Raw genomic sequence first — 15,658 nt, 5'->3', positions numbered from 1 at the left:
TCTCTGATGGACTCATTCCTGATCCTTTCCATTCTCATCACTCCCAAAGAGAACATCATCATCTTAAGCCTCCAGTCTTTTCTTCAGTGCCAGTGCCACCACCGTCTTGAACACCTTTCTTTCTACTACCCAAATGAAAAAGACTGAATGTTGTTGGAATATTGCAGCATAAAGTTCATGTATGGATTTTGAGTTAATGAGCAGGGGCCTCCAGGGGGGGAAACAAGACTATGTGTTTTAAAAAAAATGCCATTTTATGTCAGCCTAGTAAAGAGGAAAAGCTTTACAGTATATAATTAAGATTCTTTTTGTTGCTGACTCAATAGTCCTTTAATAACATACTTTATTGGATTATTGAAGTTAAAATGATTCTCAGCGCAGTGTGTCGGAGTATCTGACATTTAAACCACAAAGAATCTTAAGAGTTGGGTGCCAAAGTTTGCAACTGTACAATTTCTGTATGGGTCACTACAAACAGTGTTCTAAATTACTTATAGAAACAATCCCTAATCACAACATATAAAACAGGAAGTAGTTTTTGCTGATGTCTGGGTAATGTAATTAACATTAGACGCATGGTGGATCAGTCTGACATTTTTGGTGGAAGGTGAAGCTAAGTGAGAATGCAAAAAGAAAGGGCTCACATTGTGCTGATCAAAGGAGAAACACAGTATTAATGCGCACACACTCCAAGGGTAAGTTCAAACCAGACTGTGCATGGCCGAGTGATCTGCACATTTTGAAAGCATGGATGTGAATGCATAGACACACATAAAGAGACACAAAAGATGGGGTGTATACATTGAGGCTTCAATTGTTACATATCAGAAACACAGTAATGCCTGTAATGAGATGATAATACAGTTGAGTGCAGTAGGTGAGACTGTTTAGAAAGCAAATGGACCTGCAATTCTAAGACTACTTTTAAATGTTTGAAGACACACCCATGACATCAGTCACTGTGCAAGTCATACAATAGTTGGCTCTGAATGTAAAAGATGCCTACGTGACACACACACTGACACCGGACAGATTAATGGCAATACACTGTGCAGTGGCACAGCCAGCGTAAACTAAACTTTGAAACATGTATTCATGTGTTTTAGATACGCATCTTTCATTTTCATTGAATGTGTGAAGGAAGAGACTTTCTCAGATTACTTGAGTTTATATCAGCATGCGAAGGCACAGAACTATTGACAGTAAACGTTACACAGTGTTACTTTAATACTTGTTAAAGTATACAGTAAGTAGTTTTATGTTGCAACGTCCTATTTTTAAGTTAGACGTTTCAGTGGGGTCACATATGAAGTTTTGTTTTTAAAAAGTAGTTTGTCAAAAAGGAATTCATATATCTGTTAGTCCATTTGTACCTGGGAATTAATCCCTATTTCTGTTAGCAGGAGACAACTATTTTTGGAGAACTGTGGAGCTCTAGGGCACAGAGGAATATAATGTATCAGGAATGGGATACACACAAGTGCAGTACCAATTCATTCTTGATTTTAATGAGGTTTGTTGATTATGAAATGGACAGTGTCACTATCCTCGTCCTTTAAATCCAAGAGAGCATCACAGGGCTAAATTCTTTAAAACTGTAAGTAAGATATAAAAATCCTGTTGATACAAAAAAATCTGAGCTCACAGTACTTCACAGCAGGGAATTTGTGTTTTCCTTTGGTTTAAGTAAATGCACTAAAGCACAATGTTTCTATTTTTGTATTCCGTTCAATTACAGAAAGCTTTGAATCTCAGAATGGATCAGCCAAAATTTCCCCTTCACAACTTCGGTAAGTTGAATGACACTGAAAGCTCACTTCTCTCAGCTTTAAAACAGATGAAATTGAAATCCGCTTAAATCATTCCAGAAGAAGAAAAGAAGCTAGAATATTAGAAACAGACTAAAAATATTTGTCCTGCAGTAGATGAAAATAGTCATGCAGGAGATTCTGGTTACTGGCTGGGAGAAGGTTGGTTGAAACACTTGACATGCTTAAGAAGTCAGCTTTGCCTTGCAGCTACACATACTGCACAGCCTTTGCATTTACTCCAGCAGAGAATAGATAACTGAATGTTGAAATTCAAACTGCTTGAGCCCTCTGGCTTACACACCTGATGTAATTTGAATACATTTAAATGATGAAATAATTCCCGGGCTGATAAGTCCAACAGTGTTGAATCCAATCCAATACAACACAACCATGGAACAAAAATGCACTCGTCGTTGTCGTCAACAGAGAACTAATTCATGTGAAAGTTAAGTAGGAGACACTTCCACCCAAACAAGCACAAAGTACTGGTCCATAACAGATTATTTTATATCGTTTGAAATGTTCAAAAGTGAGCCATTTTAGAACAGATTTTCACTCTGACACTGTCTTCCCACACACCCAGAAGTGTTTCCCACATCAAGCCCAAACTGATCACACAGCAGTCTACAATAAATCAAGTCCCACATTTAACATGCACAAAATAGAAATGCTACATATAAAAAACAGATAAGAAAAGTTCCTCAAAGTAAATCAAAGGCACAGTTTGTGGTTAAACTGCAGTGTTGAGCTGCCAATAAGATGCAAACAGTGCAAACTGGAGTTTTGAATAATGAACTTTTCTTCGAATGTCTCAAAACAAAACAGCGGTTGCTGTTAATGATGTTCCCTTGCTCTGTGAGAACATCAGATGGATATTTAAAAACCGGCCAAAAATCAGTGGATTTCCAACATGGCTGCTAGGATATGAAATCAAACTCTTGGATTTCCTATTTAGCATTCCCTGCGCTGCAGAAAGTTCTGCCACGCCGCCCCATGCACTTCCTGTTATTTGTTACTTGTTGCTTATTTGTTGCTTGAGTTGTGGTTAAAGGTGTGCAGACGTGTAAAACATCAGTGTAAAGTAAATAGAGAGCTGCTGCTGCTACTGTCGTCCTTAAGACTCATGATGATGAAGGTACCATACATTTTGGGTGCTTCAACACATTCTAAATTATTCATCTAATAACCTCTGTTGTTTTATCAGAGACTATTAGATTAATTATTGATGATAATGTCTTTGTAATGTAGTTTGATGTTTCCAGCCAGCGCGCTCTCTCTGGCTCTACACAAACGATTTTGAGTCTCTCATTACAAAATGAGCTCTCAGCCACTCGACCACAGACAACACCTACTCTAACAAACTGACTGACAGAACAAAACAGGATAAAACAATAGAAGGATCGTTCCAACAGGAGCTTGGATTGACAGAATAATGCTAAGAAAATAAATAATGTAGTTATTGTGTCCTTAAAAATACTTTATAAAACAACCAAAGATAAAAAAAATTTTGACACTTGAGCAGGTGAAAAAGAATAATCTGTATAATAATAATCAGTATCTTGATTATTTTATTTTCCCCTTTTAGTAACTTTTAAGGCTTAATGTGCCATCTTATGTCTTTTCATTTTGGCTTATTATTTTCTGCTCTGAAGTCAGTAAAGGTGCTTGTTGCGTAGCCAGCTGTGACCCCTTGCAGCCCCCTTTGAAATGGTGTCAATGTGACATCTCAGAGATGAAGCCCGGTAGCCCGCGATCAGCAGCAGAGCACGGTGACTCAGCCAGCTGCAAATAATAAGAGAAAGACTGAGTACGAGTGAGCGTCCAGCACAAAACAAGACAAAGCCACAGCAAAGAACTGGAAAAAACTTTAGCTTTGTGCTTCATTTCCTATGTTATGTATCCGACTGTGTTAAACAGGAGCTTTAAGCTTACTGACAAAAAAGGACGCTCACAAATTAAATTATACCTTAAGGAAATGATATATATTTTTAGATTTATTTTATTCACAGATTTTTAAGCAGTGTGCTGGAGCTGCCACAAAAACATCTGTAGGACAATAATTCATACAAGATGCTATAGAATTATAATTAGTAGATTTCATTGGAACATTAGCAACTAGTTACCATTCAGATTGCTCCTTTACCTTTTGTTTATTACGTAGTGCAAGTCTTCACTGCAGGTTCAGAATATTAGCCAGGCACCAGCATCCGGATTCACTGCCAGTCTGATTCTAGCTCAAGTGCCACGTGGTCAGTAAATGTTCCAGACAAGATGCACGCGGGACCAACTTATGAGCATGAGGGGATATCAAATGTATTTCTGACACCAGTCCTGTTCAAGGGTGACATCACTTACCTTGCTTATTCTTCAAGTTTATTCATAAATATTGGTGAATATGGAAGCACATCCAATGCGCTGGACTGATATAGCACTAATTGTAGTGCCAGCTTTCCTAAGGGCCCACAGTCCCTCCACACATCCAACAGAAACACAGCTGCAACTTCAGTGTACTGCCCAACGCGTTAGCCTGTTAGCACGCTAGCTACTAAATGCGTTAGCCTGTTAGCACGCTAGCTCATTAGTTAGTATGCGGATGTCGGTGAGGATTGTCACTCTTCCATGTTTGGCCATCCGAAGGTTGAATTATGTCAACTGGACATGAGAGACTGACAAATGACTAAATGTTTAAACGGCTCTAAACCAAAGGCATGATCAAGTAAGGTTTAGAGAAACTCTGTGTCAGACGAGAGAAGTTCATGAAGCTCATCCCCTCCCTTAATTGGGATTCTGATAGTCTGAAAGTGAAGTATATGCAGGATCACTATGAGCAAGAAGAGGGGAGAAACATCAGGAATTCTGCTGATGCCTTTTATCTTCAGCTCCCCAAAAATCTCACATTCTATTGAAATATGAAAACCAACGTCTTTAATTGACATCTTCATGCAAATGTGAGTTCGCCATCAGTTTACTGTAAGTTTGATTGCGGTTGGATTATAAAGCATGTGTCCTAGAAATGAAACCCAAACTGTCCACAAACCAAGACATGTTGACTAGATTGATAGCTACTTTAAGTTACAATGATCGTAATACGTTTGTGTGCTTCCAGAGAGCGCTGTCTGCTGCCTCTACAGATGGCTCTGGAGTCTAAAAACACCAAACTGGGACAGACGGCACTTACTGGAATGCAGGTACTAGAATATACATGTCCTTTCCACTTCATTATGTAGGCCTGTACAATCTAATACAAGCCAACAATACGGTAAAGCAGCTCGGCCATGCTACTTTTATAATTTTATAATTTCTCAGTTTTTAAGTTGAAGCTGTCAGAAAGGTGATAATTCTACTATGTGTTTGTTATTGTGGTCATAGTGGGAGTCTTACTGGAGGACATGATGAGACCAAGACGATATCTAACAATTGACAAGTTATTAAGACACTGACATTTTGTTTTGTGGTTTACCCACCACTGTTGTTAGCTTTTGTTTCAGTAAATGGTTTGAAATTAAGAGTTTACTATTGCATGCTTCTACTTAAATGCCCTACTTTCATGATGTAATATCACTGTAGCATGAACTTTTTACATTTTCCATAAATTCCACCCGAAAGTCCAATCCCTAACTTTTTGTTCGTAGTGTACTTTGACCTGATGCTGGCCTGCTCACTGAAACTCTCTTCTCTCCTTTTCCTCAATCAGAAACTCCTGTGTGATGACAGGTTTGTGGGTGGAGTTGGTATGGAGGTGGAGGTCCTGGAGAAACAGCTGCTTGGGCAGATGTTGAAGGCCATCAGAGTCACTCCATCTCTCCATGAAGACCTGCAGGTGGAGGTCATGAAGGTAGCAACTGTGGATGTAAAGATACCTGGACTGGCTAAAGAGGCTGAACTGATTTGTATATTTAAATCTTTAGTTTTTGCACAGAATGTTCAGGTGTACAGCAGGGTCACATTAAAATGAGTAAATGCATGTACAGTAAGTCGCTGCATGGCAGCTGAGCAGCTCTGCATGAAGAACATAGTGCTTGCATTGCAGCCTTTTGGTTTCTGTTGATGGACTCCTTTAATTTGGTCTGATCTGCTCCTCTCTGTTGGGCTCTTCATGTTGCTCTGTGGATATTATATTAGACAGGTTTTTCTAGTTTGTGCTCCACTTAATATGGACTACACTGTGCTTTCCTACCACTACATTGGTCTCCCCCATAGCATAAAAAATAATAAGTGCATTCATCACAGATGGGGTTCTCTTTGAGAAAGTAGAAAACTGTTTGTGTCTCCTGTGTGCAGGTCCTGCTGTGCATCACGTACTCACCAAACTTTGACATTAATGGAGACTCCATCCTGCGAATTGCTGAGGTAGGACATCCTGAAAGTGTTTTAGACATACTGGCTTCTTCAGTTGCTCTTTCATATTTTCCGTTTAGAAACAAGCTGGGATATTTAGCTTTAGCTGCTGTTAGGAATGTTAGACGCAATTGTGTTTTTATAGTGCTTATGTGGTTTGACCAAGCCTTTTGCCCTTTGAACTGTAAACTGTATGTGTCCATTACAATTGTCTATATCAGGAAAGTATCATAATGAAAGACGAGAACAGCTCCACAGCTTTACTGTTTTTAACTTTCACTTGCTGACAGAGAAAATTTGATGCACACATGATTTCAGTATTGGTCACAGTAGTGATTGGACTACTACAGTCTGTGCTAAAATAAAATGGCAGCTTTATTTATTTATTTTTTAGGAGAACAGTGTACTGTTAGTAGTCCATGAACTCAGTATGTAATAAAAAGTGAGGCTTTGGTCCATTCTTGCTCAGCCAATGATCTCGTTGCATGTGGCAATCATCAGAGGAAGTTGTCCGGCCCACACAACCACACACACCCACAATGGCATGAACTGATATATACAAACACATAAGAGATTAAATGTATACTATAAAAGAAGCATGCGACATATTGTACTTGACCAATCCAGCCCTAGAAGGTTCTAGCTGAACCCTTACCAGGGTTAAGGGGTGCTTATAACCTAAGGATTAGCTACAAATTTCTATTGAGTGATAAAGCTGAGGGGGATATTCCTTTTAATGGTACAGTTTATAGGTAAAGACAGTATGGATCAAGTATTAGTATTTCCCCTAAGCTGGACACATTTGTAAAATAACTAATAATCAATAAACAAATACACGTAGGGACCTGGTTTCAAAGGGAGGACTTTCCTGAGCAGAGGTTTAATCAAGTGAAAATGTCATCTCAGTCATTAATGTGCAGACCTGTTACCTGGCCAATGTCCAGGCGCCCTGTTGTCAGGTGATGTTTGTATGACCATTTACAGCTAATAAAAACCTGGTCAACATTGTGTACTAATGGGCTCTGTGCTGCCAGGGTTGGCCATCTGGTGTGTGTGTCTGTGTCTGTGTCTGTGTCTCTGACACGTGTGTGTGTGTGTGTGTGTGTTGAGGTCGTAACTCAGGTTAGCTGACGAGTTTGTCAGCCCCACTCCATTATCAGTAACATCTCATACAAGCACTGCAGCTCAGTACAGGTTCTTAATGCAGAGATTGGCAGCACTGAGGGATTTATTCAGTTTCAAGCACAACTAGATTGAGATTTATACTTGACCTTTAAAGTGATCACATCAATTACATGAAAACATTTTGTCTTTCAAAATTATACACAGCAAAATATCAGAAACGTGATTTTCACAGCTGTTTAACATCCTCTGTTTAAAAAAGATATTTCGAAAATAGGTCTGTCTTGCTCTGTCTGTGATATTACTTCAATTTTTCATACAATTTTGTTCGGACTTGTTTGGCAGAAATCCAGCACCCTCAAAACAAGAAATCTATTTTCTTGGACCATACCCCTGTAAAATTTAAAATTTGGTGTAATTCTTGGCGTGTAACCTAACATGCAACCTTCAGCCTTTTAGATTCTACTAGACTACTTTCCGCAGCTTTAGTTCACCAATAGAGGAAATGAAAATAAGTGTAGCAGCAGTTCAGACCTGGAAAGGGATACATGACATTTTTAGCACCTACAGGCAAAGATAGTTGTAGGTGTGGAAAGTAAAGGATTACTTGCAGCACCTGCTGGCAGTGAGTGTTTTGGCTGCAGGTTTTTCTTATACCAGCTACTGCTCTCTTTTTGTATTGGTTGAAGTTTACATGTTGCCTATGTTCGATACAAATACTAGATATTAAAATATAACCTCACAGCCTCTAACCTCATCCTCCTGTTCACACCTTTATAAACATAACATTACATTTACAGTAGTAGGTTTAAAAGGTAAAATAATGAGTTTGATTCAGATTATAGAAATAAACTATTGACATTGATTCCCTAAAGGTATTGCAAGTGGCAAATTTGCAGAATTCTATAGAGGTTAATTCTGGGAGGCAGCCATAGTCTATGTATTACCCTCCTGTTCATCTTACAGACATACTTATTGCAGTTGTGAGGGTAATTGATGTAGGATGTATGGGTCTTTCATTGATTAGGCACAGGTGTAAAGCCTCCCCATGGCTCAGAGGATAGAACAGACCTTTAGTAATAAATAAAAAAAATCCTGTTGCTCTTTATTGCATCCCTTAAACTACTCTCCTTTTTACCTCTGTAAGGATTTGTCAGCTTGAATAATCCCTCCTAGACTTGTCAGAGTTGCTCTGACATAATCAATGCTAGTTTTATTTCCAAGAACCTGCAGTTTAGTAGCAAGATTGTAAATCAACACCATTTTCAGAGTAGACTAATCCAATTTGAAATCAGTGGTATGAGTTTAGGTCATATAAATCATAGTATTTCTTGGGTTTAGTGTGTGGTGCCTCTTTTTAGATTAGTTTAAATTAGTCACCAAAATAAAGTGCTCTTAATATTGAGAATTCTGGAACCAATTACATATTTTAACGATCATTATCTTCTAAAATACTCATAACATTTTTAATTAGATGTCAAATAAAACTGCAGTTAATCAGAAACAACTGCGTCAGAAACAACTGTTCATGCTGGGGCTAATTAATCCCAACATAAGATCCTGTTAGTACTAAATGAGGTGTTTGCAGATGTGTATGTGGGTGTGATTCCTTGCTTAATATGTACAGTGAGGTACTAAGGCTCGATTTTCCATCCGACTTGGATCGTGTTCCTAAAACATACTATGTTCTCATAACTACAAGTCTCTTCTTATAAAAGCATCCAGTGAAAGCAGCTGCTGACTAACTGCTGTGTTTGCTGTGTGACCTTCTAATCTGTCTGGACGATGTTTCACACACTGACATTACATTGCTCCTGCCCCCTCCCTCTACTTACTCTTGTTGCCAAAGTAACTGATGACGCTATGGAAACCTCTAATAAGTCTCCGGTGCCTGTGAGGCTTGTGGGGGTGTGTGCCATAAGACAGTTTTTGTGTACGTCATGTGGATACTTGCTACTCGAGAAACATGAGACCCCGCACACAGAGACATTGTGTATGTGTGTTTTTAGGTGTGCATTGAAACCTATGTGTCCAGCTGTCACCAGCGCAGCATCAACACGGCAGTCAGAGCCACGCTGAGCCAGATACTGGGGGACCTGACTTTGCAGCTGCGACACAGACAAGAGGTCACACACTCACACACAAAACACACAGTAGACAGAGCTACAGATGTTAACAGCCTGCTCTAGCTGTCTCACTAAAGATAAACTCACGGTGAACATGCCTTTTGCTGTGTGTTCCTCCCCAGGGTGCAGATGGAGACGAGATGACTGCACCGCCACAGCAGAGAAGAGGTACATCATTCACCTGTTCAGCTCTCCTCATCAGCTCTGTTATATAATCAAGCATATTATCATATGACATGGTTGTATGCTTGCCTGTACACCTAGTGGCTACTAAGTGGCTAAAAGTATTGCAATATTGTACAACAGCTCTACTAACTGTAACAATGAGGACTTTAGATTTACAATTAGGGAAATTATTTCCAGCCAGAGCCTAACATGACAAGTCCTCACAGGTTAGGTTAAATGACAACATATTTTACGAAATGGGTTTATTTTTGTGCACATCTGGATGTCCTTATTGCATTTGGCAAATTGTGGATTTGGACGTCCAAAAGCACACAATGACATAACGAGTGTATTGGGCTTCAAAAGTTGGGCTTCATGGGACTGCTGCTGGCTGTGGACTTTAAGTCATATTTAGTGTGTCACACAAACTGTATAATAGCTGTATATACATGTATTGTAATGACATATGTGCAGGCAGTGAGAAAGTGGTAGAGGCTGTTGGAGCTTTTTATGATACAATAAACAGCCACTGCAGGTAACACTCCTAACAGGTTCACTGAAAAGGTACTGATTTATTTTAGTTGTGTGTGTGTGCGTGTGTGAGAGAGAGTTCATTTCATGTACATATTGATCATAAATAACCTTGTTATATTATGTGTGGGTGTGTGACTTTGCAGATATTTCTCCTACCAGCCAGGCTTTGTGTGAAGATGTGGTGACAGTTCTGACAGTTTTCTGTGAGAAGCTGGAGTCAGTGGACGGGTAACACTCCACTGTCATTACTTGATGTACTTGTTGTTGCTGTTGTAATATTTGTGTGATAATTCCGCCTTTAGACTTGTCTGGGAATCTTTATGCTTTGCTTTAGCATCACAAATCTCCCAAAAACAGTGAAACTTTTTATCTGCATCTTAGCTGCTGTTCAACTCAATTTGTGTTTTGAAAATAACCTTTAAGAAGAATTGTACTGCAATCCTGACAACTGTATTACAAAAAGCATGACTGTTTAGTGTGTCTTCACTCTGCAGTGGTAACCAGCTCCTGCAGCTGCTCTACCTGGAGTGCATTCTCTCCATGCTTAGCAGCTGTCCTCCTACAATGCACCTGTCCAGAGGTTTTACAGACCTTGTATGGTAAGAACTATAACCCTGCAAGTATTTGTATAAATTACTACATCTGTAATGATCACAAGTTAAAACTAAGCTTCCTTATGGGAATTTGTTCTTCCTCCCTTCTTAGTAAGATTAACCAAATTAAAATGCACAATCCTAATTTAGATTATTCCTCCTACCAGGAAGCAGTTGTGTCCATCTCTTGTTGCAATCATGGGAAATCCTGTCAATGACAAAACCATCACTTCACACCATGGTTACATGGGGGCACCAGAGCGAGACCGGCTCTCAGAGAGGCTGAATATAGGTAAACCACTAGTGTATGAATTATTATTTTTTTATTTTTTGTACTTTGGGCTTATTCCGTGAGTTCAGGGTCGCCACAGTGGATCATTGTCCGCATATTGATTTGGCAGTTTTTAAGCCGGATGCGCTTCCTGACGCAATCCTCCCCACTGACCCTGTGGTCTGCGGACAACTGCCTTACCAACTGAGCTACAGCCGCCCCTAGTGTATGAATCAGAATTCAAAATAAGGCTTCCATATGCCCAGCATCAAGAAGGAAAAAACTTCAGACATTCAAGACTTGATTTGACTCAATTGGAAAGAAAACATTTAGATCTTGGAACCAAGACTCCCTTTCAACAGGTATCTTTTTTTAAAAATCAGTTTGATGTCGTCTTTTTTTTAAAAAAAAGTAAATCTCATTTAGAACAAACCTTTTCATAAAATATAATTTTCCAACTCAGAGATCTGAACGTTTTTCTCACTGCAAGTGTGAGCAGAAACAGCATAATTTAAGAGGTTTAGCTTCATGTCCCTGCTTGCTTCCTTTTTTAGGAATCAGCCAGGAGGTGGACTCCTCTGCTAGCGGAGTGTCAGATCAAGGGAGGGGGTCTGGGTGCTCCTCCAGTGCACCAGCCAAGATTGCGCCCGTGGTGCGGACAGTGTGCTACATTGCAGCTGAATTGGTTCGTCTGGTAAGCTGCGTGGAGTCGATGAAGCCAGTGCTGCAGTCACTGTACCACAGGATCCTGCTGTACCCACCTCCTCAGCACCGCACCGAGGCCATTCGCATCATGAAGGAGGTGGGATAACGATGCAATTTTGCTGACATTTCTCCACATTATATCAGAATCGTTTCGATACATTTCCTGAAGCATGGCAAACAATTTGCAAACACACAACTTGCCTAAGATATTAATCACCACCAATAATTTTTTATTCTTTAGTTGTGATTGCAAAATGCACAACCTGATTGTACGTTGATTATGTGCAATGAGAAACCAAGTCAAGGTATTTTAGTGTGATTCTGGTACTTGTGTGCATATGTGTGTTAGATTCTGGGGAGTCCTCAGCGGCTCTATGATCTGGCTGGTCCATGTGTGGCGGAAACTGAAACCAGGAAGCGTTCCTTTTCGAAGAGAAAGTCTCATCTGGATCTGTTAAAACTGTTAGTAATTTCCTCCCCTTTATTGAGCTGTTGAAAAGTTAGAAACTATTATCAAAATTTATGCAGTTGGGTTGTCTGAAATGTTGTAGTTCATTATGATATACTTGTTATGTCACATAATTTGCACTAAATTTTACACATATTCTGACTGTAAAAAGCATAGTTCATGATCAGTGTTTTGCAAATAAATCATAAACCAATTAAAAATCTGGATCCTGACCTATTTTACTGTATGCATGTGCTGTTGTCTTTTGGCAGAGTTATGGATGGGATGACAGAGGCATGTATGAAGGGCGGAATTGAGGCCTGTTACTCCTCCGTCTCCTGTGCCTGTGCTCTTCTTGGTGCACTGGATGAACTGTCACAGGGCCGCGGCCTCCAAACTGAGCAGGTACGCTGATTGTACAATTTCCTGCTTAAACAGGAAATCTGTGCACTTAGAAAACACAAATGAAGGTGTAGGAGTTGCCATAGAAGGATTAAACAGCCTCCCTTTATTTACTTAAAGCACCTTAGCGAGCCACAGGTGATCTGTTAAACAATAACACAGCAGCTCTGTTTTCCAGGCTCGGCTCCTTCTGAGGCGACTGGACGACCTGAAAGATGGGACAGAGTCGACACGCGAGTCAATGGAGATTAACGAGGCGGACTTCAGGTGGCAGAGACACGTCCTGTCCTCTGAACATGCTCCCTGGGACCCCATCTCATGTTCCTCCCACACGGCCTCCGCTGTAGCCACTGAGCGCAGCCCAGACATAAGCATTAGCATCACCACTGAAACTGGCCGCACCACCCTGGATCTGGAGGTAGAGGAGCTGGGTCTTGGTCTTAGCCACACTACTCCAGAGGAGTGTGGGGACGATGCACACCTCCCATCTCCTTCCTCCTGTGGTGGCCAGGACTGGACCAAAACTGAGCTAAGACTCAAGACGGACCAGGGAGACCGCAAGGAGGAGGGAGGAGGAGAGAGACAGAGAGCTGCAGTAGGTGATGGAGGAGGAGGAGGAAGGGGAGAGAAAGGAGGTGTGATTCCTCCAGATGTGGTCCAGCGGAGTCATGCCCTTGTCTACCCTGACATAACCAACTTTCTGTCTGTGGAGTCTAGAACCAGGTCTCACCATGGGGGAGGGTCAAGATACAGTGAGAGCAACTTCAGGTGTGTGTGTGTGTGTGTGTGTGTGTGTGTGTAGACTGAATTGAAATGACTTCTATTCCTTTGCTTAAATATGCTTGTGTATTTTTTCAGTAGTTTAGCTTTTTTAAGGTAAACATCTGACTGTGGTGCCATCTGGTGGCATAATCCAAAAAGCCTTTAGGTCTAGGAGAAATGAGAAAACATCTTTCTAATTTTTTTTTTACCCTGCAAATATTTATTCCATTGATAATTTTTTGTAACTTTCATTGGAATTATCACAATGCAGCACAGTTTCCTCAGATTCCACACCTCCAGATTAATGAACATTGATTGTCAAAAAAGGAAGTAGTGTGGCATTTTTGTAATGAGGAGGAGGATGGCATAGTGAGAAATAGCAGAGCACATTTGATTTGATCTTCCATAACCAAACTTGTTTGTAAGAAAAAAACAAGCCGTTTTGAAAAAAGTACTTAAATCTTTTCTTTGTTTTTATTGGCATTAATTTTGTGACCATTTTGTTTTACAGCCATTTATTTTTGATAATTTCAAGACAGCTTTAAAACTAACTTTCAGATGTTTGACAATTGCCAAAGGCTGTTAATCTAATTGCACCGCGGTCGTTTGAGTCAGATTTTCCGCTATTACATCATTATCAGTACATCAGTCACTGTTGAATGCAGCACTGTAGACTGCTCGGCTTAGAACTGCATCATCACACAATGACAAGTAAATCAGAAGTCAGTGCACAAAGTTGTCCCCCCCCCCAAAAAAAAATATAAAAAATATGATATAATGACCCTTCATTTTCCCCCAGCATGGAGGAGCAGGACTTGTCACGCACAGAGTTCGACTCATGTGACCAGTACTCCATGGCTGCTGAAAAAGACTCGGGACGATCTGATGTGTCTGACATTGGATCTGACAATGTCTCGTTGGCTGACGAGGAGCAGCAGACGCCTCGCGACTGCCCAGGCCATCGTTCTCTACGCACCGCCGCCCTGTCACTTAAACTGCTCCGTAACCAGGAGGCCGACCAGCAGAGTGCCAGGCTTTTCTTCCATTCGCTGGTGACGCTGCTGCCCCGGTTGCTAGGGTTGGCCACTGCCACAGAGGTGGACCTGTCGCTACAGAACTTCTCCTCCACCTTCTGCTCTGGACTGCAGGCTGGTGAGAGACAGAAGCAGAGGGTCTGTGGATTTATGTGCTGATGTCTTGTTGTGTTTAATTCTGGGAAGAGCATAGACTCGAGTGTGTGGGTGTTTGTATGGGTGTGTGTGTATGTGTTAGCTGAATAAACAGCAGGATATTTGCTGAGGGTGGGGGGATATGTGCTGCAGCCTCTTCCTTTATTTATCAGCTCTGGTGTCGGGAAACTCTCTGCTGTTTGTTTGCGTCTCAAAATGAGACACTTGCTGTTTGAACAGTGGTGCTAAAAATCATTTACATAGTTGACAGATGTGGAACTTGACTGAATCATTCATACCAAAGGAACATTTTTGGTTAGAAACATAAAATTCACTTTGCAAGTGCAGGTAATATTCACTTCTAGAAACTGGTAGGTTAAAATTGGTTCCTTTTTAGAATCTGAATGAGTTTTGAATAAATGCAATTTGTTTCAAACTGAATGACTGAATTCTCTACAGTAGTATTATAACCTTGCGAAGCTGTGCCATATCAAACTTGCAGAAAAAACTTGTTGGAACAAACTGTCCCTTCTCAACTCTATACTTGACAAACAGAAGTCTATCTACTTTTTCTTTTTTTTTTTGCAAACAGTAAAAGACACATCACACCCACACACTGATATTTGCAGACTGATATTTGCATAGACCTGTGCAAAAATGTAAAAGGAAACATTCTATCTGAAAACAGTATACCTCATTTAGTATGTTGAAACATTTTATAAAGTGGATATTAGGTGTGCAGGATTTGTAATTCCCTCTTTTGTTCAAATTTTCCTTCCACTCCATCTCAACAGAGAAACGCGTAAGGAATCACAAACAGAAGCTAAAAAAATGTTTATATGGGCACTAGACTGTTGTTTTGAGGCACACTTAAAAATGTGAACCTCTCCTCTATTAATTGACATTCATTTATCTCCTGTTAGGTTATAATGTGTACTGGGATTTCTTGTCGGCTGTACTCTCCATTCAGTTCATCACCTCAGTGCAGAAACCATTTAATAAAACTGGTTGCCTTCGAGGCCATAAGTAAAAACAGACAGCCTGCTGGGAGCTTTTATATCAGCACAGTAAGATTAAAAATCAAATTATACTCTACGCTAACTGATTTAATGAATTTGGTCGGGGCTTTAAGTCCTAAGGGTGACTTTCTGATTAAAACACTTCAGACTCATCAGCTTATAGATCATATCAGTGTCTCATGCTACCTTTCTC

The 15,658-nt window shown here is 40.2% G+C and overlaps 1 protein-coding gene across 3 annotated transcripts in view; it reads left to right on the top strand.

Annotated features, from left to right (window-relative positions):
• Window positions 1–15,658, top strand: part of arfgef3 (ARFGEF family member 3) — a 35,961-nt gene that overhangs the window by 1,345 nt on the left and 18,958 nt on the right. The window contains exons 2-15 of one of the 3 annotated variants that reach the window (XM_067511845.1): window positions 1,739–1,790; window positions 4,918–4,999; window positions 5,506–5,646; window positions 6,093–6,161; window positions 9,281–9,397; window positions 9,520–9,565; window positions 10,240–10,324; window positions 10,591–10,695; window positions 10,857–10,981; window positions 11,515–11,762; window positions 12,015–12,127; window positions 12,386–12,518; window positions 12,694–13,283; window positions 14,077–14,429. In XM_067511845.1, coding sequence (XP_067367946.1) covers window positions 1,739–1,790; window positions 4,918–4,999; window positions 5,506–5,646; window positions 6,093–6,161; window positions 9,281–9,397; window positions 9,520–9,565; window positions 10,240–10,324; window positions 10,591–10,695; window positions 10,857–10,981; window positions 11,515–11,762; window positions 12,015–12,127; window positions 12,386–12,518; window positions 12,694–13,283; window positions 14,077–14,429 — 2,259 coding nt within the window. The remainder of the gene's footprint in view (window positions 1–1,738; window positions 1,791–4,917; window positions 5,000–5,505; window positions 5,647–6,092; window positions 6,162–9,280; window positions 9,398–9,519; window positions 9,566–10,239; window positions 10,325–10,590; window positions 10,696–10,856; window positions 10,982–11,514; window positions 11,763–12,014; window positions 12,128–12,385; window positions 12,519–12,693; window positions 13,284–14,076; window positions 14,430–15,658) is intronic. The other 2 variants (XM_067511855.1, XM_067511865.1) reach the window with 2 other exon arrangements.

Source organism: Channa argus, chromosome 1 (genome assembly GCF_033026475.1).
Source record: "Channa argus isolate prfri chromosome 1, Channa argus male v1.0, whole genome shotgun sequence".
Classification (NCBI taxonomy): domain Eukaryota; kingdom Metazoa; phylum Chordata; class Actinopteri; order Anabantiformes; family Channidae; genus Channa; species Channa argus.
The sequence above is the reverse complement of the archived record's forward strand: the minus strand, read 5'-3'. Positions and strand labels throughout refer to the sequence as shown.